This window comes from Ilyonectria robusta, assembly GCF_021365365.1.
Source record: "Ilyonectria robusta strain PMI_751 chromosome Unknown BGZ61scaffold_8, whole genome shotgun sequence".
In the NCBI taxonomy this organism is placed as follows: Eukaryota; Fungi; Ascomycota; class Sordariomycetes; order Hypocreales; family Nectriaceae; genus Ilyonectria; species Ilyonectria robusta.
The window spans coordinates 1,285,635-1,303,252 of NW_025764442.1; the positions used below are offsets into that span (position 1 = coordinate 1,285,635).

The window sequence follows — 17,618 nt, forward strand, 5'->3', positions numbered from 1 at the left end:
TCCAATGGGGGTGATATGAAGGCCAAGCCAAACAGCGCCGTGCCGGACAAAGCCTTGGTGAAAGAAAGTGGGAGCTGAAGTTCGCTCCGTGGCGATATTCGCGGTGAGTCCTGGATTGCTGCGGTGGGCTTTGTGATGAAGCTGGCTCCCCATTCACAAGCTGACAGAGGACAATGAAAGAATGCTGTATGTCAAGCATATCCTGTGACAGCGCATGAAGGCCCGTCCATCCCCGGAGGGTGTTTCGTCTTCTTTCTTCCTTTGCCTCTTTCCTTTGTGGCCGTCTTTCGTCTCTCTCTGCCTTTGTTTCTCTCTTTCACGTCCTCCTACTCCGCCTCTTTCACTCACATCCACTTGCCGTGCCCGGAAACGCAGTCGGTCGGTCGGGGTTGATTGAAGGTTGGACCGTGGAGAACGCCCTTACATGTCTCGGGAGTCTGCTGGCAGAGTCGCAGCAGCCACTGGGCAAGGGGCTTTGTTGGTGGTTGCACCGTTCGCTGATCCGTCCGCCCGTCCGCAGCAACTAATTAAGTGGCGAACAGCAAAACAACAACAAAAGACAGCAGCGATGGCCGACACCGGGACCAGAGGGGAACAAGGCGAGAGGAAGACAGAAGCTAACGAAAACAAAGTAACACACTGGCCATGATATATGATCGTCCGACCCTCGCGGTCCCCATCGGCTCTTTTGTTTCTCTTGGAGCGCTCGCGTCTTGCCTGGGCCGCCCTCGCTGACCAGCCTCTCACAACGACGACAATGCCCGCCGGAATGCTGAAGGGTGCCAGTGCTGGAATGCTCGGCGCGCTGGGACAAAGACAATGACCGCGGCGAAATTGGGGCTAACACTTCTCACGTGATGCAAACCAGACTTTTCTTTCAAGTATGGACGGGCCAGCAATCTAGATGGGCGTTGCGGAAGGCGGACGGGGTGCGGTGGTGGTTGGTTTTCCCCGTGTGGGCCGTGGGAGATGGGAAATGGGACGCGGGATGTGGATTGCATCGTCATATCTGGGGGAGACAACAAGCCGGAGGTTTGACTCTTGCGGGGCGTGCAGCAGCGCGTAGAGGGAGACAAGAGAAATCCACCAAGAGAAGCATGAGACCCCGGCCACAGATACCTATTAGAGACGCTGGCAAGGGACATCGATCAACCAAAGAGATGGAGCTTGCAATGGCATTTCTTGCTGCTTCAACGAAGACAGCTAGCTCCCAGCCCGACGCCGAACCTCTCTGTAGTATTCCTAACAAAATTACACAACACTTTTTGTCACTCAAAGTCCCTTTCGCAGCCTTTAAAATGGTAATTATGACACGTCTCTCCCCCCCTAGCGCCGCCTGGACCGGACCAACATCCATTGTATGACCTGACCTATCACCGCTCCATTCAGGAGAGGTAGCCTCGCCCAGCCTCGGTGCTAAGAAGTGCGGCGCTGCGGCCGGCGTCAAGGAACAGGTCCTCGCACTCCGCGACGTCCTGGATGTCAATCTGCGAACGGCCGTTGGCCTTTGCAAGAATGCTGTTTCCGCCTCGTTAGTGGCCGTGTCTCGGAGGATATTCAGGGGGTTCGCCCTTGGGCTACGGGGCTTACCTTGCGGGGGTCAATAGCTGCAGGCAGTATCGAAGGCTAATGCGGACGCCGTGCTCCGCGATTTTGTCGATGGCAGCATCCGTAATGGCAACGCTCTCAGTCGAGACGCGTATCCGCACGATGCGCTTAATCTCCTCGGCGTCGTACGGGGTGGTGGGGATGATGAGCAAGCGCGCGAGGAAGTCGGTGGGGATACCGTGGGCCGCGACAATATCGTCGGTGCCCCTGATTGTGCACATTCCCCGGTTGGAGGCCAGGACAACAATGGGGGAAATTGGCGATTCCAGGGCTCGGTTCAAGTAGGTGAAGCACTCCACATCAAGCATGTGTGCCTATCAAACAGAGGGTTGGTTAGCCATGGTTTGCCGTCTCGCCGTGAAACAGTGTGACATTACCTCATCAATGAACAAAACGCCGGGAACCAGCTCTGCCACACCTTGGTCGATGTACTTGCTAACGACCTTGTTAATCTCCCCGCGCAGCTTCTCTGTGATCTCCGTCATCTTGGGCTTCATCAGCTGGCCCATCATGCTCATGATATCCTGGCCACCCTGGGGTCGAGAGTTGGCCACATCCAGGTCGTGCAACGTGACGTCTTGCACGATCTCCTTCTTCTTGTGGACCTCGCCCTTGGGGATGGGCACGTACTCCTCCGCCTCGAGGTCGAATTCTGTGGCATATGCGTCCGATCGTCCGACTCGTTTGCATGCACCGGTGTTTGCCTCGATGTAGATGACGTCGCCGACGGAGACGCGCTCCTTCTGGATGGCCTCGTAGATGCTGGGGTCCAGGCGAAGCTTCTTCTGGCCCTTTGCGCTCTTCAAGCCGATCAGCAGCGTGCTGATGGTCTTGCCGTAGCCACCGAGGGGGTTCTCGGCCTCCTCGGGTGTAAGCTCTGTAACCTCTCCCTCGTAGACCTCCTTCGTCTCCCGCACCTTAAGGCCAATTGCTCTTCGGAAGTTCTCCATCAACATCTCCGTCTTCTTGACTTCGGTCGAGTAAATTTCGCTACCGACGATGGGGCAGAAGGGGATCTTGGTTCCCAATTCTTGGCTGATCGCAAGTGCAAGCGCCGTCTTTCCAGTTCCGGGACCTCCAGCCAGCAGGACACCTCGGCCGGCCATCTTCTGAGCTCGAATCAAATCCACGACAACACCGCAGGACTGGTCGGGTCGAGTTAGCACACCAACAAGCAGCCAATAGCGCTTCCAACCTTACCTCTCGAGCACCTGCTTGGCCGACGAAGCCGCCGGATTGCTTCTCTGCGTATCCATCTGATTTGAGGCCCAGGCCCTTGATGTGGCTATGGGCAGCTGTGCGATTGTCTCGCTTGTTGCCTTTGACTTCGCTGATCTGGACCATCTTGTCGGTAGGCTGCCGATGTCGTCGAAAACGAGGGTGTGTATCTGGTCGGATTCGGGGATGCGATAGGTTTCGGCGATTCTCGGGGATCGAACGTTGGAGGATGGGTTGTTGTTGTTGAAATTGCAGCTTTTGAACTCCCAAAGATTTGCGATCGTAGCTTAGTCCGCCTGCTTGCAGTCGCCTCGCCATGCGCGTCTTCGCGCTACGTTGCGCCTCACGTGACGCGGAGGAAATTCCCAAATTTCGCCTCAACTACCCTATAGATCCGGCCAAATCGAGTAGTAACTCAAAGCTTTCGCAGTATAGGGACGTTTCTAGTCTTGTTCCTATTATTATTGTGTACTTGGTGCCTGGTTTATTTTCAATTTTCCTGGATATCTTGTTTCCCGCCCAGTAGGTTGAGCAGCGACTGGAATTTTTAGGTGGTCCGAAAGTCAGTATTTCCTGTACCACCTGGTGAGACACGCTATTAAATGGCGGGCGCGAATGATAGATTACAGGCTTCACAAGATATTTTGAGAAGAAAGCAAACGACTGTACTCATAGCCTCAGAATGGCCCATATATTATCCCGATGTAAACCAACCCAGACTCCATTTATGAATCCTATGCCCAATATCTATCTATCCTCTATCGAGAAATGCGCAATTCCTCAGGTGACCCAGTTGCATCCAAAAGCATTGGTGAGCCTTCAGACTCACCTAATAGATTTCCAAGCATTTCTTCATCGTCAGACGGAGGTTTCGTTGGCGGAGACTTCTTCATCAGCACAACACCAACAGCACTCCCCAGGATCAAAGTGCATCCCGCGCCACTCATTAGGTCCATCCGGTGTCCAAACACCCACCTATCGAAGCTGACGGCGAACAACATGTGAGTGTAAATCATGGCATTGGCCCGGTTGGACTTGTCTGACCCAAGTCCCGTTGTCAGCAGGTACTGCATGATGAAGCCCATCAGACCCAGGGGTAGAAGAAGCAACCACTGCTTGGCGGTAGACGGGGTGATCCATTTGAGTCCGGGCTGATCAACGTTGAGAACAGGTGCGAGGGTCAGGGCGGTTATCGAGATAATGGTGGAGATGACGCCAAAGTAGTTGACGGAAATCAAGGGATGCGCTCGCTTTCCAATCGTTCGAAGAGCTGTGAAAGCACCAGCGGCTCCCAGTACACCAAAGAGGGCAACACTGACGGCGATCAAGCGTTCCTCGGCCGTTGCAACATGGTCGCCACCTGGAATTCCTGAATCAGGAGTTTCACTTGCCTCCTCGTCCGTCGAACGTGAGAAGAAGGAGACTGGCTTTGCAATCAGCACCACACCCATGAGGGCCACTAGAGTCGCAAGCTGTTCGAGTCGAGTGAAGGGTTCCTTGAGGACGAAATAGCAAATGAGTCCCGCAACTCCCGGCGCAAGGAAGGTAATGACGGTAGCATCTGCCAGAGGGATGTACATCATCGAATACCAAACACCAAAAATACCAAAGAAGCCAGACACGCCTCGGAACACCAGGAGATGTTGAATACTCCTGGGACCAAAAGGGAAGCCGGGCGTCTTCATCCACCACATGTATATCGAACAACATATTGAGGTAATGAGCTGTCTGAGGAGGAGAACTTGGACGGGGTGCATGCCATTGCCCTCGAGCTCGACGAGGCGAGCGCTTAGGTTCATCAAGGACCCGAATAATTGTGACAGCGCAACGCAGATGGCGGGCTTGTTTCTGATCCAGAACTTCTTCCACCCGGAAGGTTGTTCTTGTATTTGTGCATCCGTGCCGGGGCTAACAAAACGCCCCGAAGGTATGGGTTCGAGAAGCGGGCTCGCAGCAGGACTTAAAGATAGGCGACGGAAGTCGTCAAAACTCGGCTCGTTCAGTTTTGACGCCCCCATGTTGGGGGACCGAGCATTTGGAAGTGACAGGTGATCTCGAGACTCTTCAACAGACTCCCAAGGGGCGAGTTTTGCAAGGGGAGTCTGGGGGGTGTCATTGTAAGGCGTTGGGGTTTCGGGCTCCCGAGCCATGGTTTCCGCGTTGTTCTGGGAGGGCTTTTGTCGTTGCAGTGAAATGTGTGGATGGGGGTGATTGACTGATCTACAAGGATATCAATATCACCAGAGCGCAAGAGGACTTGGAGACTCGTCACAGCGAACAAGACTGAATCGACGACACGAATGAACTGGAGCTAAGCAACGGAAGAAAAATGCAGAAGAGTGAGAGCTTTGGTAGAAGAGGAGCACCAGTAGCAACCGACGAGCAACCACCAACACCATCTGCGTGGACCCCGCAGCCGCAGCCGGTGGAATCGTTAGCCGGCTAGGCGGCGATCATTTCACAGGCTCACAGGAAGCAAGAACTGATGGGAACCCTCCTATCGAAGGCAAAAGGCCAGTGGGGGTGGACCCCGTTCAGCCAGCTGGGAGGAATCTGAGAGGCTCTGAGGGAACTCCCAGAGCCTCTAAACCATGTCGAGCTCCTGACCCCCGGTTTCGCTATGCCCGGCCGTCTGCTGACCAGTTGGAGGGCCGGGGAGAAGGCTGACGACACCAATGGAAACGGCGCATTGTTTGGTGGGCGCGAAAAAAGGTGGGAAGGGTGGGTTAAGGTGTGACTGGAGGGACCAAAGGTGCAGCTCTTGGCTCACTGGGCCGTGTTTTTCGCAGTGAGAGAAAAGTGCGTAGTGGTGCGAAGTGGTGCGTGGTGGTGTGTAGTGCGCCCTCCGACCTTCCGAACTCGCACTGCCGGTTCCGCCGCGACCTCCGAACCAGTGGCGAGGCCCATCTCCGTGTTATTTCCCGAGCCCAGCCACCCCCGGGCCTGGCTTTCGTCCAATCTTTTTCGAGCTGTGAGCCGTGTTAATTGCGAGACAACAGAGTCTGGGTGAGGCAACTGGCTGTGTGAGTGGCCTTGGAGAGTATCTCGTTGGAGGGTAATCCGAATTATACTATCATGAGCCCGGCGGCTTGAAAAAAATGACCTGAGTCGCCGGCAAGCTAGCAAAACGCACCAAACCTCACCGCAATCGAAAACCTCATGGCTGGGACGGCGCAGACGAACATACATACATAGCGCCTTTGTAACCATGCAGGTTGGTAGGGGTCATGAGCTTAGCGGTAAGCAGTGTGGAAAATGCACCAACATCCGGCAATCCCACATCCATCCCACCTTTAGAAGCAAGGTACCCGCACCAGGGTGACCGGGGATATAATAATAGGTAGTCAATGCGGATCCGAGCAGATCCAGTCACCGTCAGAGAAGTGAACACGGCAGCGCAAACATCAAACGGGAGCTCCCGCATAACTTTATATCAGACTGGCAGGGCCATGTCATGGATTGACAACTCTAGCTGGCAGAAGTCAAGAGGCGTGTCAGAGGCTGCTGACCCGTGAGTGCTGCATTTCCCGTGAGCGCGATGGAACACGGCGACTCAGGACACGACACGATACGATGCGAAGTCCGCCTCTGCACTTGCAAGTACGAATGACATACATGATGATCATGTCCAGAAATGGCCAGGGTGAGGCTTACTTGGCCCAATTCAAAACGATAGTGGATGGAGAGAAGCAAAAAAAAACAACCAAAAAAAACAATGGGCAAAAAGTGATATCAGACAGAAACGGCGCCTCCGACTGCTGCAGTGGGCTGGAGCAACACTCGTTGGGTACGGCTTTCGGCAATAGTTGTTTACTCGTGCGCGTGTTGTATGTGCGTCTGGTGCGCGGCGTGCAGGAGGGCAGTATCAAGAGGAGTGAGTAAGGTAGTGACAAGCAGTGACAGTGGTGGTGAGGTGAAGAAGCAACCACTTACAGGGACACACGTGACTGAGCGGTCCTCTCCAAAGGCTCCCCGCCCCCCCAACCCACAATCTGAGGATATCCCAGGCGGCGGTCTCGCAGGCGTGAGTTGTCTGCCGGCCGCAGGCTACCTGAAAGTGGGATTTGTGGATGCCTCGGGGGTCCAATTGCGGCTTTTGTGTCCCCCATCGGGGACGGACCGCTACCCTGGCCTGCCGAAAGTGCGACCATCACGTCGTCACCGTGCTGGGATTGCTGGGATTACTGGGATTGCTGGGATTCAGTGTGGGTTTTCTCCCCTTGGCGGGGTTCACCTCCCACATAACCCACGTAACTCCTCCTCGCAAAAGCTCTAATAAAGCGCCACCCCTGCGGATTTGCTGCTTTTTGAGTCTTTGCCAGCGCCTCGCCGTCTAGCCTTGTCGCCTCTAAGCCGGCCGGGCCATTCAGGACCACCCGGGACCATTCAGGACCATCCGGAACCATTCGCGGGCCAGTGGAGCGTCACTTCTCACTTTTTCACCATTTTCCCCCGGTCCTGCGCGCGCCGCCGGGTTTCATCCTCGCCCTCGCCATCTCCGCCAGCGTCCTGATCCGAGGCCGTCCTTCGCCGTCCCTCTCCATTCCCATTGCTGTCGCCGCTCTCGGTATCCTCCTTTCCGTTCCCCATCGATATCGAGCTTGTCGCGGCACGAGGACAGACTCTGCTGTCTTGTCTTGTCTCGTCTTGTCTCAACCTTCGCCCTCTTCAGCTCAGCTACCGTCCGTCTACCCCTCCTCCGCTTGTGACCTCCCGCCACTTCGTGTCCTCGTTCGGGTTTGAAACTAGCCCGACGAGTGCGACATCCATCCGCCGCTCGACCGTCCTCCCCTTGTTGACTCGCGCTCGCGCTCTCTATATATTTCCGCCTCTCCTCTCTGCTCATCCTCTCTGCCATCGTCCCCCATCCGCTCCCGCCATGACGCCTCATCCCACCCTCAAGGCGACCTTCGCCAGCCGCTCCGAGACGGCCACCCACCCCCTTAACAACTACCTGTTCAAGCTCATGGACCTTAAGGCATCAAACCTCTGCCTCAGCGCTGATGTTGCCACCGCTCGCGAACTGCTCTACTTCGCCGACAAGATCGGCCCCTGCATCGTCGTCCTCAAGACCCACTACGACATGGTCTCCGGCTGGGACTTCCACCCCCAGACCGGTACCGGTGCCAAGCTGGCCTCCTTGGCGCGAAAGCATGGTTTCCTCATCTTTGAGGATCGCAAGTTTGGCGACATTGGAAACACCGTTGAACTGCAGTACACCAGCGGCGCTGCCCGCATCATCGAGTGGGCCCACATCACCAACGTCAACATGGTTCCTGGCAAGGCTTCTGTCACCTCTCTCCAAAACGCTGCTAGCAGGTGGCTCCAGCGCCGCAATTACGAGGTCAAGACTTCTGTCACTGTCGGAACTCCTACGATAAGCAACGCCGATGAGGACAGCGAGCAGTCCGATGCTGAAAGGACGGATGGGACCCCGGATGTTCCTCTTTTTGATAACAACGGGCGCAAGGGCAGTATCGTTTCTACCACTACTGTCACTCAGCAATACGAGGCGGCCGACTCACCACGACTCGTCAAGACTATTATCGAGGGCGATGACTCTCTGTTCCCCGGCATCGAAGAAGCTCCCATCGAGAGGGGTCTCCTCATCCTAGCACAAATGTCCAGCCAGGGCAACTTTATGAACAAGGAGTACACCCAGGCCTGTGTCGAGGCTGCAAGAGAGCACAAGGACTTTGTCATGGGCTTCATCTCCCAGGAGACCCTCAACACTCAACCCGATGATGCTTTCATCCACATGACCCCTGGCTGCCAACTGCCCCCCGAGGGTGAGGATCAGGACGCCGCCATTCAGGGAGACGGAAAGGGTCAGCAGTACAACACCCCGCAGAAGATCATTGGTGTTGCTGGCGCCGATATTGCTATTGTCGGACGCGGCATCATCAAGGCCAGCGACCCGGAGGAGGAGGCCGAGAGGTATCGTTCCGCGGCGTGGAAGGCTTACACGGAGCGTGTTCGGTGATTTGCAGGTTTGGTGACATTAAGAGATGGGGGCGGCGAATTGTCTAGCGGAATTTCATGATTTACGCGGGAGTGTGATGGGAAGTAGCACACTAAGAGGGAGAGGAAGAAGACTCGAAGATTCGGTATGGTATTCAAATCACTTTGGTCCTCCGTATTTTGCGCAGCGTTGGGAATATACCAATATACCCGCATGTATTAGCATGCTTGTCCCTTTACTGGGTCAAAGTCAAACTGCTCGCTGCTCTTGGTGATACCATTCCCCTTGCCTCGTTTTGATCGCCAAAGTCCCAACCCGATTTAACAAGCTGCAGTCTTCCCCGCAGTTTCTGACTGCGCTTGGACGCATAGGAACCGGCCCTGGCCAGGGCCGGTTCCTTTGGCGGTAGATCAACTCGGTAGAGACTCCACCCACATGGGGACGAATTATGAGGAGTTGCTGCCGTAGGGGATCGATCATGTCGTTTTAAACTCTATGATTTATGAATGCCGATGCAATTTCCGTAACTTGTGACTCCATGCCACTGAGGGCTAGATGTTGTGCCCTGCCCGAAAACCAAGATCCAGAACGCCTGAGCCATGTCCACCGCCTAAAACACCCGAGAAACAGAAACAAATAGTCCCAACGCTTAACGCTTCTTTCCCAGGGCATCCGCCTCCGCTTCCACATCGTCATCGGCCTCGCCTAGCTCCTCCTCGACCCTCGGTGCCCGGGAATCGGGCTTGTCGCGGCGCTTCTCTTCGTCGGCGGCATCCTTCATGATTTCGTCCTCGCCGTCACGCAGAATCTCACGCGCCTTCTTGATCTCCTTTTGCTTCTCAAAGACCTCCTGCACCTTGCCCAGGAACGCGGGGTTTTTGCGGAACGCGAACTCAAAGTCCTCGTACTTGATCTTCTGCCGCCCGGAGTAGTTGGCCGCGCGCGTCGCCTCGAACGCGATTGATTGCATGAAGTCGGTGAGGATCTCGTCGAGGACTCGCACCGTCTCGGGGAGGGGGTTTTGCACGTCGCCGTGAGCGTAGAGCAGCTGCGCCACTGCGGTAGTTGTCAGATCAATGGGGCTTCTGGGATGGAATCGCGGGAGGAGCAAGCATACGCTCGTTGTGGCTAAAGTTCATCTTGCCGACATTCTTGCCGGCACGTGCTCGAGGCTCCATCTTGACTCGACCGGGGCGTCGCAAGAGCGGCGCGTGCAATCCGTAAGAAGAATCAATTCGGGTGAGGGGCTTTGGATGGCTCTAAACCCGGTGCAAGGTGTGGTTTGGATGGCTGAAATGGACCGACGTTCAGTGTGACGGTTGAGGTTCAACCGGCTTGGTGGGGGCGGCATGTGCCTGTGGGGGGCCAGACGTCACCCCTTGCACGTCCCGGCTCGGCGAATCTTTACCCCTAAGCACACCTTGCCTGCCCGTGGTGGAAGGCTAGCGAGGTCCTAGACCAGCTGTCTTGCGCGCGCCGCCTCGACTTCCGCGACGACAAGCTGTCTTCCACGAACGAAATCGACGCCGATAATTCTCCAACTGACTGATCCCCCCGTTGGTTGCCAATATGGTATGCTCCCTGCTGTTACCGATTAGACAAAAAGCTCTGACAAGCTCCCGCAGTCGGCCCTCTTCAACTTCCAGTCGCTCCTCCTCGTCCTCTTGCTGCTCATCTGCACAAGCTCTTACGTCCACCACTTCGCCCCGAGCATTATGGACAACAGGAAGGATGGGTATGCTATGCTGACCTCGCCCACGATGCATCGCAAATAGCTAACTGGTCTAGTGCGATGGGAATCTTCTGGAAATGCGCAAGGATAGGGGAACGATTAAGTCCCTTCATAAGCATATGCTGTGTCCTCATGGCTGTATGTCCGGCCTCGTATCCATGTCGTATTCTAGTTGCTGACAAAATCCAGGTCTCCATCCTCCTTAACTAGATTCCGCGACCCCTACGAAACGTTTCCCTAAGATATCGCGACAGACGGGAGTTAGGTGGCCGACTTGCGACGGCGGCGGCGATTGCTAGGCGTATGCGACATGGTTCACGAAGATTTGTTTTCATAACCGAGGCCCTCATTTCGGCTGAGGTGTAGGTGCGGGAGCATGCTAGGATGTCGGCTTAACAAGCTGCGTCTTTAGAAACGACGGCCCGCGAGCTGTGTTTGCGTCACACTCGACCTGCCGCGATCCCAAAGCGGAAGCGCCTCGACCCGACGTCCCACGAACCAATATCGAAAAGCTATCTGGTTCGGCTCGATGTGCGTGTCTGCGCTTTGCTCTCCGACGGCTGGCCGAGACGCCCGAGTGATGTGCGTTGTTCTGCTGGTTGCTGCCTGGAGGGCCGATACGATTGGACTCCGTTGGAGGGGTAAATACGATACCCATGGTCGTTTGATGAATATCATTTGTGACCAGTAGGCCAAGGGATCCAAGGGATAGGGTGTCAAGCCGGGAAGCCCGAATGCGGTTTGACAATGACGAATTGCACCCGCAATCGATATTGGACGAACAAGCAGCGATGCATGGGAATATTACATGTCAAAGGACGAGTGTACCTCACCACTAATAATATGTATTCGATGTTTTGCCGAAACCAGTGCCCGTGAGTTGTGTCTTGGATCAATGCGACTTGATCATGGGAAGTGTGTCTCCCACACCGTCTCATAATACTGTTGTTCGTGGCTCCCTTGATATTACCTGCGAGTCTTGAGCATGTTACAGGCAGGTTAGGTAACCCAGGCTATACGATTCGTGTCAAGCATGTAATAAAGGGACCACTTTGACATTGACTGAAATACATTGCAAGGGTGTGCCTACATTGTACACAGAGCTATTATGCGGCGAAACCGCAAACAAGCTGAAGCTATTGAAGGGAATGAAGGAGTGAAGGGATGGGGCTACTCGACGTCTTTCTCCTTTGCATCTATTGATGCAGCCCCAAATAGAATGTCATGAAACCACGGAAGGGGCCATTGGACCCTCTCCTCACGGATCACTCGTGGGAATAGCTCTGGAGGTGTTGGTTTGGGCGAGGGATGCAACAACATTGGGTGTTTCAAGTGAGGATAGTTGCGGCGCTCAGGGTGGTAGACAACAGTCTATGCGAGAAATTTGGGGGTTCACAAACGGATCGATCGCATGGTTCCCGAATGGCTTGTAGATATTCCTCCCATGTGTAACCCTCCTTAGCTTGCTCCGTCCTCAAACTCGTATTTCATACCAATGGGAACCCGACGGGACGGGATGGACGTTGGAATGAGGAAGAGCAGCCAAGAAACTAAGCGACCAAGTCCAAGTGCTTTGGGCGCAAGTCGACGCTGTCACACACTAGAAGGCCTCAGGGATCCGTCTTCTTACCCTTTCGAACGAAGTTGGATGCGCACATTGATTGGCGGACGGCACACAGACACACACTTACACGAGGAGCAACAATCGGCAGCCCACATACCCCGTGGTAGAGGGTGTACTGACTCTGCTCCGAGCCATCAGCGAGTGTTGCCAGCCGAAAGCCGGGTGTTGGTCTTGGCAAGCGGCCTGGTGTTGGCGCAAGGGGAGCTGGACTCCTGGAGAGTGGACGCAACGAGGGTCCATCCGTAAACCCGCATCGTGGGGCACCGACGGCACTGAGTTTCTCGCCCCTCTTTTGGCGGTCTTCTGACTCGCAACGGCTCTAAGTTAAATTGACATGAAAAGGCAAGTTTCGGAGACAGAGGATGCAAAAGCTAAGCGCCTCGGCCGGCGGCGAACCACAGATGAGGTGTGGTTGACTCAGGTGAACGAACGGCACGGATGCACGGATGGCGGATGAAGGCAGGGGGAAAGGCGAGGGAACCTTTTCGGGTGGTGGGATCCGTAACTTACCAATTGCTCCGTACAGTAGGTAGTAGGTTAGGTACACGAATTGTGGCCCCCGATGGAAGGATGCGAATGTGCGTCGGGGAAGAGGCAGAGAGCCCGCAAGTGATAAGGCGCCCGGGGTATTGCTAGATGGATCGATGGATCGAAGGATGACGGAAGGGTTCGCCGAAGTATCAGCATCAGCATCAGCCTCAGCACCAGCATGGCACTGGTAAATACTAACATTAGGGGAGCAAGGACTAGGAATGGAGACGAATGTGGCAAGCGGCCCTTTTTGCTCTGTCTCATCACACTCTCGCCCTGTTTTCCGAGCGACCTTTTAGTAAATAGACCGGCCGGACCCCAGACCCAGCAGTAACGACGTTATCGAAAACACGCTCTGGTAGTGCTCCATACTCACTCGGTAGACGAGGCGCCAGCATTGCGAGGTAGGGTTGCCAGTAAATCATAAAAAAAGGGACCCGTTCGTATTGGGGCCTTGCATGGCGCTATCGCCATTCCGCCCCGGCCCCGGCCGCATGGTTGGGCCAGTAGCCTTTTTGTTTTATTACCTGGTACCCAGCCAGCACAGGGCAGCATGGTGAATAATAAAGGGTGGCCTCCTGACCGTTTAACCTTGGGACTTTCGGGTATCCAGTCATGAACCTCACCGAGCGAGCGAAGGCTTTGGGGCTGAAGTTAGCTAGCTGGTGGCGAGCGTGAGGCTCGGGGCAAAAATAGAAGAGGGCGAAGTCGCAATGCTACGGCGTTATCTCCACATTCTGGGGTCCAATCTGGCATGGGAATATGCCGGTCGTGTGGGATCATGGAGATGCAGATGGAGATGAGGCGTCGCACAGAGTGTGTCAGCAGCGGTTGGGTCAGTCGCTCAGTGGGCGGGTGACTTTATTGTTTCTGGGCGGATCCGAAGGTTCAAGAATGACCTCAGCGTAGTCCGAGAAGAGGGTTTCCGGGCATGTCAATGCGAGCGTGAGCGTGAGCTTGCGAGTCTGAGTCTGAGTCTGATTGCCCGCAGCCCCGATCGTGTGTGGCTGGGGAGTCCGAGCTGAAAGGAGGTTCCCGTCCCAGCGGCGAAGCTCCAGCTCCAGCTCCAGTTCCAGCTCCAGTTCCAGCTCCAGCTGAACGGACGAGGCGAAAGGGCGGATGAATCTTGGCCGCGGTGGATGGGCTGTCATCATTGCACATTGCAGCTTTTGGAACATTCCAGGCGGCGACGGGGCCAGCGAGGGAGGCACCGGGGGATGGGGTCTGTGTTTTGAAGCCCCGAAGCTACGACTGAAGCTACGGCTGAAGCTACGCTGAAGCCTGAGCCAGACTGAGCCAGAATGGGGGATTGTTCCCGTCGCTACTGGGAGCCATCCTTAGTTGGTTTGGGTTCCAGGTTTATCACAAGGTGAAACCAAAACAGGACAGAGTCATCAGCGCTGAAGTTCGGGGGTGGGAGTTACTCATGCACCATTGTTTACAAAGTATGTGCCCTACATTATAGGAACCAGGCTAAATGGCAGCATACCTCCCGATACAGCGTAGAACTGACGTACGAGTGTGCGTGCGTGCGTGCGTGCGCGCTTGCGTAGTGTGTGCATGTGTGCATGTATGTCTGTTATTATTGTTGAGGATGCAGGAGGCGTGGATAAAGACAGAGCGTATAGACAGAGGCGCAGATGCTAGCTACTTCTGCTGTCTGGCTGTGCTGCATACAGTTTCGAGGAGGCCTGCTTGCAACCATGCGCCTAGAATCCTCTTTGTCTCTTTGTGCCCCCGTGTATGCGTACTACGTATGTATGCAAGACGAATAGTTAGACTAAGGTCGGTCTGGTGCTGGACTACGAGCATGGAGGGAGGGCGATGACGATGCGACGTCCACCTCAGCCACGGAAGGATGGATGGGTTGGGATGAGGTGTACCGACCAAATGTATGTGTGGATGGACCACGGCTTGAGCTGGCTTGAGCTGGCCAGTGCTGGCATATGACATGAGGCGTGAGTGGGTGATAGCGTCGTGAGCGTACGATCCAATGCGGTGCTGATGCGGCTGGCACTGCGGTTACGGCGGCCAGAAGAGTCATAGCCAAGGGCCGAGAGGGCCTCGAATGACGCTCATTTTGGGCAGTGCAGCAGGTGCACCGTAGCGCAGTGCAGCAAAAAACAATTACGGCCCAAGTTAGGTGCAGATCCAAAGTCGCAGCGATGCGTTGGCTGTTCCTGGATGGGACTCATGAGAGACGGTGAGGTCGGTCTTGTCGACGATGGTGTGGAGGGGCCAAGGCATTGTGGACAGCTGGGGGGATGGACGTGGGAGCGCCACATGGACAGGATGGGGGATGGCAAGCGAGGGCATTTCCCTGATGAGTCGGTGACCTGCCACTAACTAACTTAATTAGCCAAGTTACTGACCAGCATTCGACCCAGAACGAGCGGCGAGAGACAACAACAAAACAAAACCACCAGAGACAAGACAGTCAAGCCTCACAAGAGGACCGACAGAGACAAAACCCACTTTGGCGAGGCTCGATTCGTCCCTCCCTGCCTTGCACCTGACAGACAGGGCCCCCAACTTGACTCCTTGAGGGCCACAGCACTTACAGAACCCAAGCGCCAAAGCACCGAAAAACCACACCACCACGACACCACCACCGTCTGACGTCGGGTTGCTGTCGCCGCTCTCGCTGTCACTGCAACTATACCTGGACCTGGACCTGGACCTGGACCCGGGCCAGCACGCGCATGGAGGGGCCAGCGCTGATGGATGGGCGAGGCGTGGCCGAGCCTGGATCACCCTGACACCGTTCACCCTGACACCGAACATCCTGAGCCTGACTCTCGCCGCCCTGGACATTTCGCTCTCCATCCCATCGGGGGATGCCCTTCCCACATCCCGCCACCGCGTTGCACCGCTCACCTGGATGGCTGCGACGCTGCCGTTGCCAACTACAGGGGACCGGCCCGGCCGAAAAGGGCTCCACACCATACACCTGGCGCCGACCTACCAGCACGAGATCGTGAGGACCCTCGTCAGCACGAGGCGTGAGGCACGAGGTGTGAGGCGTGAGGCGTGAAGGCATGAAGCATTGAGGCATGAGGCGCGATACGTGCGTAGTAAACTGGGTCGAACTGGGTCGAACTGGGTCGAACTGGGTCCGGCGGTCGTTTCTGCCAAACCAGTTCCCAGCGCCCAGCTCCCAGTTCCCACGCGGCCGGGATCTGGCCCGCCAGCGATGGGCGGGTTCGGCCTCTCGTCCATCGGTCGGAGCGCCACAGGGCACCATCTTACGCTTGTTTGGGTCCGACCGTGGGTGGCCAGACTTTTACCCTTCATTCGAAGCTGCGATCTGGTGTTGCTTGGGTGCGTCTCGTCTCGGGAGCAAAGTGGCACGACACACTGAACATGCCAACGCCCCCGTCCCCCTCGCTCCTCTCCGGGGCCCGGGATCATGTCCCCATGCTTCCTCCCATCGGAAGACGACCGCTGAACCTATGCGCCGTGGCGAAAGGCAGCGTGCTCCGCGTTCCTTAGGGCAGGTACACCGGACAAGCTGATGATGTATTTGGGCGACGGCTGGTGGTGATGGCGGAGGAGGTGGTGGTGATGGCGGAGGAGGTGGTGGTGGTGGTGGTGGTGGTGGCGGAATCGGATGCCCACAGGTGGCACGCTGGGAAGGAGAACCGAGCGGCCTCTTGCAGCTTTGAGGAGGCGAGATCTCATTCCACCCCGGAGCCGCTGTTACGTCGTCTTGCGTCTTGCGCCGCCGCCCCCATCGCCGCCCCCGTTCGGGCAATGCACGCGGCCTTGGGACGGGTTAGGCCCCACGGACGGGTTTTGCCAGCCAGCGTCATCGCCAATCTCGTTTCGAGACTTTTGGGTTGTCCGCCCAAGTGACCTCACAGGTGGGCAATAAGTAGCTCGTAGCGGCCGAAGCCTGGGGCGGCTCATTAGTCGCGACAACTCCGCTCTCTGCACGCTTCTGGCCCGCTTCTAGATCAGCGGCGCCGGCTGATGGGTCCTCAAAGTCGCCTCCCCCCCCTGACGGTTCTCACCCCTGGCACCGCTGGGTCCATCCCTGGTAATCCTGGACGCCCTGGGGAGGTCCCTGGATCCTGTGGGATCCCTTGGAGATGGATTGGATGAGGATGAAGGGTTTGGCTCTTGAGGGAAGCCCCGAAAAGGTCTAAGGTCCAAGGTGCCGTCCGTTCCTATGGAGGGTGCTGGGTTGTCGTGTTTCTGGGCTTCTGAGTTTATTGGTTTCTGGTCCATTCCATCCTGCTCCTCTCCGTGGCGTCTCGTCTACTGCTGCTGCGACTACTGCTGCTACTGCATCCTGCTAATGCTGTCGCTGATGCCGCCGCCACAACCAAATCTCGTCCGTAGCCCATTGCCGGGCTGGAGTGCCACCCAATGCCACTGTACCGTGAATGTGACGGATCTGAACCCGGCCGGTGGTCTTGGCCCCCAACGTGATGGAGCCGAAAAAGGTACCCGCGGGGTACTTCCGCTTGAGACCTTGACGCCTCGCCGAGCCAGGTACCTGCTGTCTGTCGGCTGTCCCTCTGTTGAATTGGAGGTATGCAAGGGCAAGCTTAAACCATGCCATGCCGCACCGACTGGCGGCGTGCTTTTCGGGGGGGAACTTGCTGGGGACGACTCCAACTGTGGACAAGCTGGGACGAGCTGGGACAAGCTGGGACAAGCTGGGGCCACAATGTGGAGATGCCCATCGCCATCGTCCATCGCCCATCGCTCATCGACATGCCATTAATGCTGACCCCATTCGATGGGAGACACGTGCTTATCACAAGGACATTTGCATGCCCGCCTGTCCGCTTGATCCCAAAGGGCATACGTAAGGTAGGGTATGTGCTCTTTCTCGGTTGCTGTCCCGCCAGATACGCAATACGTACAGGGCAGGGTCAAGACAACGCAATGCCTCGGTTGGTCCGTTCCCTTGGCAGACCAGACCAAGCCCACGA

At 56.2% G+C, this 17,618-nt stretch overlaps 7 protein-coding genes across 7 annotated transcripts; 3 read left to right on the plus strand and 4 right to left on the minus strand.

Annotated features, from left to right (window-relative positions):
- The first annotated feature begins 563 nt into the window (after window positions 1–563).
- Window positions 564–1,571, plus strand: BGZ61DRAFT_224539 (uncharacterized protein). The gene has a single exon (XM_046238148.1). It carries the CDS (start codon window positions 858–860, stop codon window positions 1,362–1,364), a length of 507 nt encoding a protein of 168 aa, XP_046105521.1. The 5' UTR covers window positions 564–857; the 3' UTR covers window positions 1,365–1,571.
- BGZ61DRAFT_477244 (TIP49 C-terminus-domain-containing protein) lies at window positions 1,386–2,952 on the minus strand (the record flags this gene model as incomplete). The annotated part of the gene is made up of 4 exons (XM_046248870.1): window positions 1,386–1,518; window positions 1,591–1,922; window positions 1,986–2,753; window positions 2,809–2,952. The coding sequence occupies 4 exons, from the start codon at window positions 2,950–2,952 to the stop codon at window positions 1,386–1,388; spliced, it is 1,377 nt and encodes a 458-aa protein (XP_046105522.1).
- Window positions 2,953–3,410: 458 nt separating this feature from the next.
- Window positions 3,411–5,212, minus strand: BGZ61DRAFT_450219 (uncharacterized protein). The gene has a single exon (XM_046245707.1). It carries the CDS (start codon window positions 4,974–4,976, stop codon window positions 3,585–3,587), a length of 1,392 nt encoding a protein of 463 aa, XP_046105523.1. The 5' UTR covers window positions 4,977–5,212; the 3' UTR covers window positions 3,411–3,584.
- A 2,493-nt stretch (window positions 5,213–7,705) lies between these two features.
- BGZ61DRAFT_350499 (orotidine-5'-phosphate decarboxylase) lies at window positions 7,706–8,809 on the plus strand (the record flags this gene model as incomplete). Its single annotated transcript, XM_046240239.1, has 1 exon — window positions 7,706–8,809. One exon carries the CDS (start codon window positions 7,706–7,708, stop codon window positions 8,807–8,809), a length of 1,104 nt encoding a protein of 367 aa, XP_046105524.1.
- Window positions 8,810–9,160: 351 nt separating this feature from the next.
- Window positions 9,161–10,117, minus strand: BGZ61DRAFT_450222 (transcription initiation factor IID, 18kD subunit-domain-containing protein). The gene is made up of 2 exons (XM_046245708.1): window positions 9,906–10,117; window positions 9,161–9,844 (listed from the first exon to the last, which is right to left on the minus strand). Exons 1-2 carry the CDS (start codon window positions 9,964–9,966, stop codon window positions 9,438–9,440), a joined length of 468 nt encoding a protein of 155 aa, XP_046105525.1. The 5' UTR covers window positions 9,967–10,117; the 3' UTR covers window positions 9,161–9,437.
- An 86-nt stretch (window positions 10,118–10,203) lies between these two features.
- BGZ61DRAFT_224612 (uncharacterized protein) lies at window positions 10,204–10,815 on the plus strand. Its single transcript, XM_046238149.1, has 3 exons — window positions 10,204–10,360; window positions 10,414–10,523; window positions 10,577–10,815. Exons 1-3 carry the CDS (start codon window positions 10,358–10,360, stop codon window positions 10,728–10,730), a joined length of 267 nt encoding a protein of 88 aa, XP_046105526.1. The 5' UTR covers window positions 10,204–10,357; the 3' UTR covers window positions 10,731–10,815.
- Window positions 10,816–14,658: 3,843 nt separating this feature from the next.
- Window positions 14,659–15,789, minus strand: BGZ61DRAFT_224686 (uncharacterized protein). The gene is made up of 2 exons (XM_046238150.1): window positions 15,151–15,789; window positions 14,659–15,021 (listed from the first exon to the last, which is right to left on the minus strand). The coding sequence occupies exons 1-2, from the start codon at window positions 15,619–15,621 to the stop codon at window positions 14,815–14,817; spliced, it is 678 nt and encodes a 225-aa protein (XP_046105527.1). The 5' UTR covers window positions 15,622–15,789; the 3' UTR covers window positions 14,659–14,814.
- Window positions 15,790–17,618: the final 1,829 nt, after the last annotated feature.

Coding starts and splice junctions, on each gene's coding strand:
- BGZ61DRAFT_224539 (XM_046238148.1), top strand. CDS start 858: ATGCAAACCAGACTTTTCTTTCAAGTATGGACGGGCCAGCAATCTAGA.
- BGZ61DRAFT_450222 (XM_046245708.1), bottom strand. CDS start 9,966: ATGGAGCCTCGAGCACGTGCCGGCAAGAATGTCGGCAAGATGAACTTT. Junction 9,845..9,905: donor GAACTTTAGCCACAACGAGC/GTATGCTTGCTC, acceptor CAACTACCGCAG/TGGCGCAGCTGCTCTACGCT.
- BGZ61DRAFT_224612 (XM_046238149.1), top strand. Junction 10,524..10,576: donor ATGGACAACAGGAAGGATGG/GTATGCTATGCT, acceptor TAACTGGTCTAG/TGCGATGGGAATCTTCTGGA.
- BGZ61DRAFT_450219 (XM_046245707.1), bottom strand. CDS start 4,976: ATGGCTCGGGAGCCCGAAACCCCAACGCCTTACAATGACACCCCCCAG.
- BGZ61DRAFT_224686 (XM_046238150.1), bottom strand. CDS start 15,621: ATGGTGTGGAGCCCTTTTCGGCCGGGCCGGTCCCCTGTAGTTGGCAAC. Junction 15,022..15,150: donor ACGAATCGAGCCTCGCCAAA/GTGGGTTTTGTC, acceptor TAATTAAGTTAG/TTAGTGGCAGGTCACCGACT.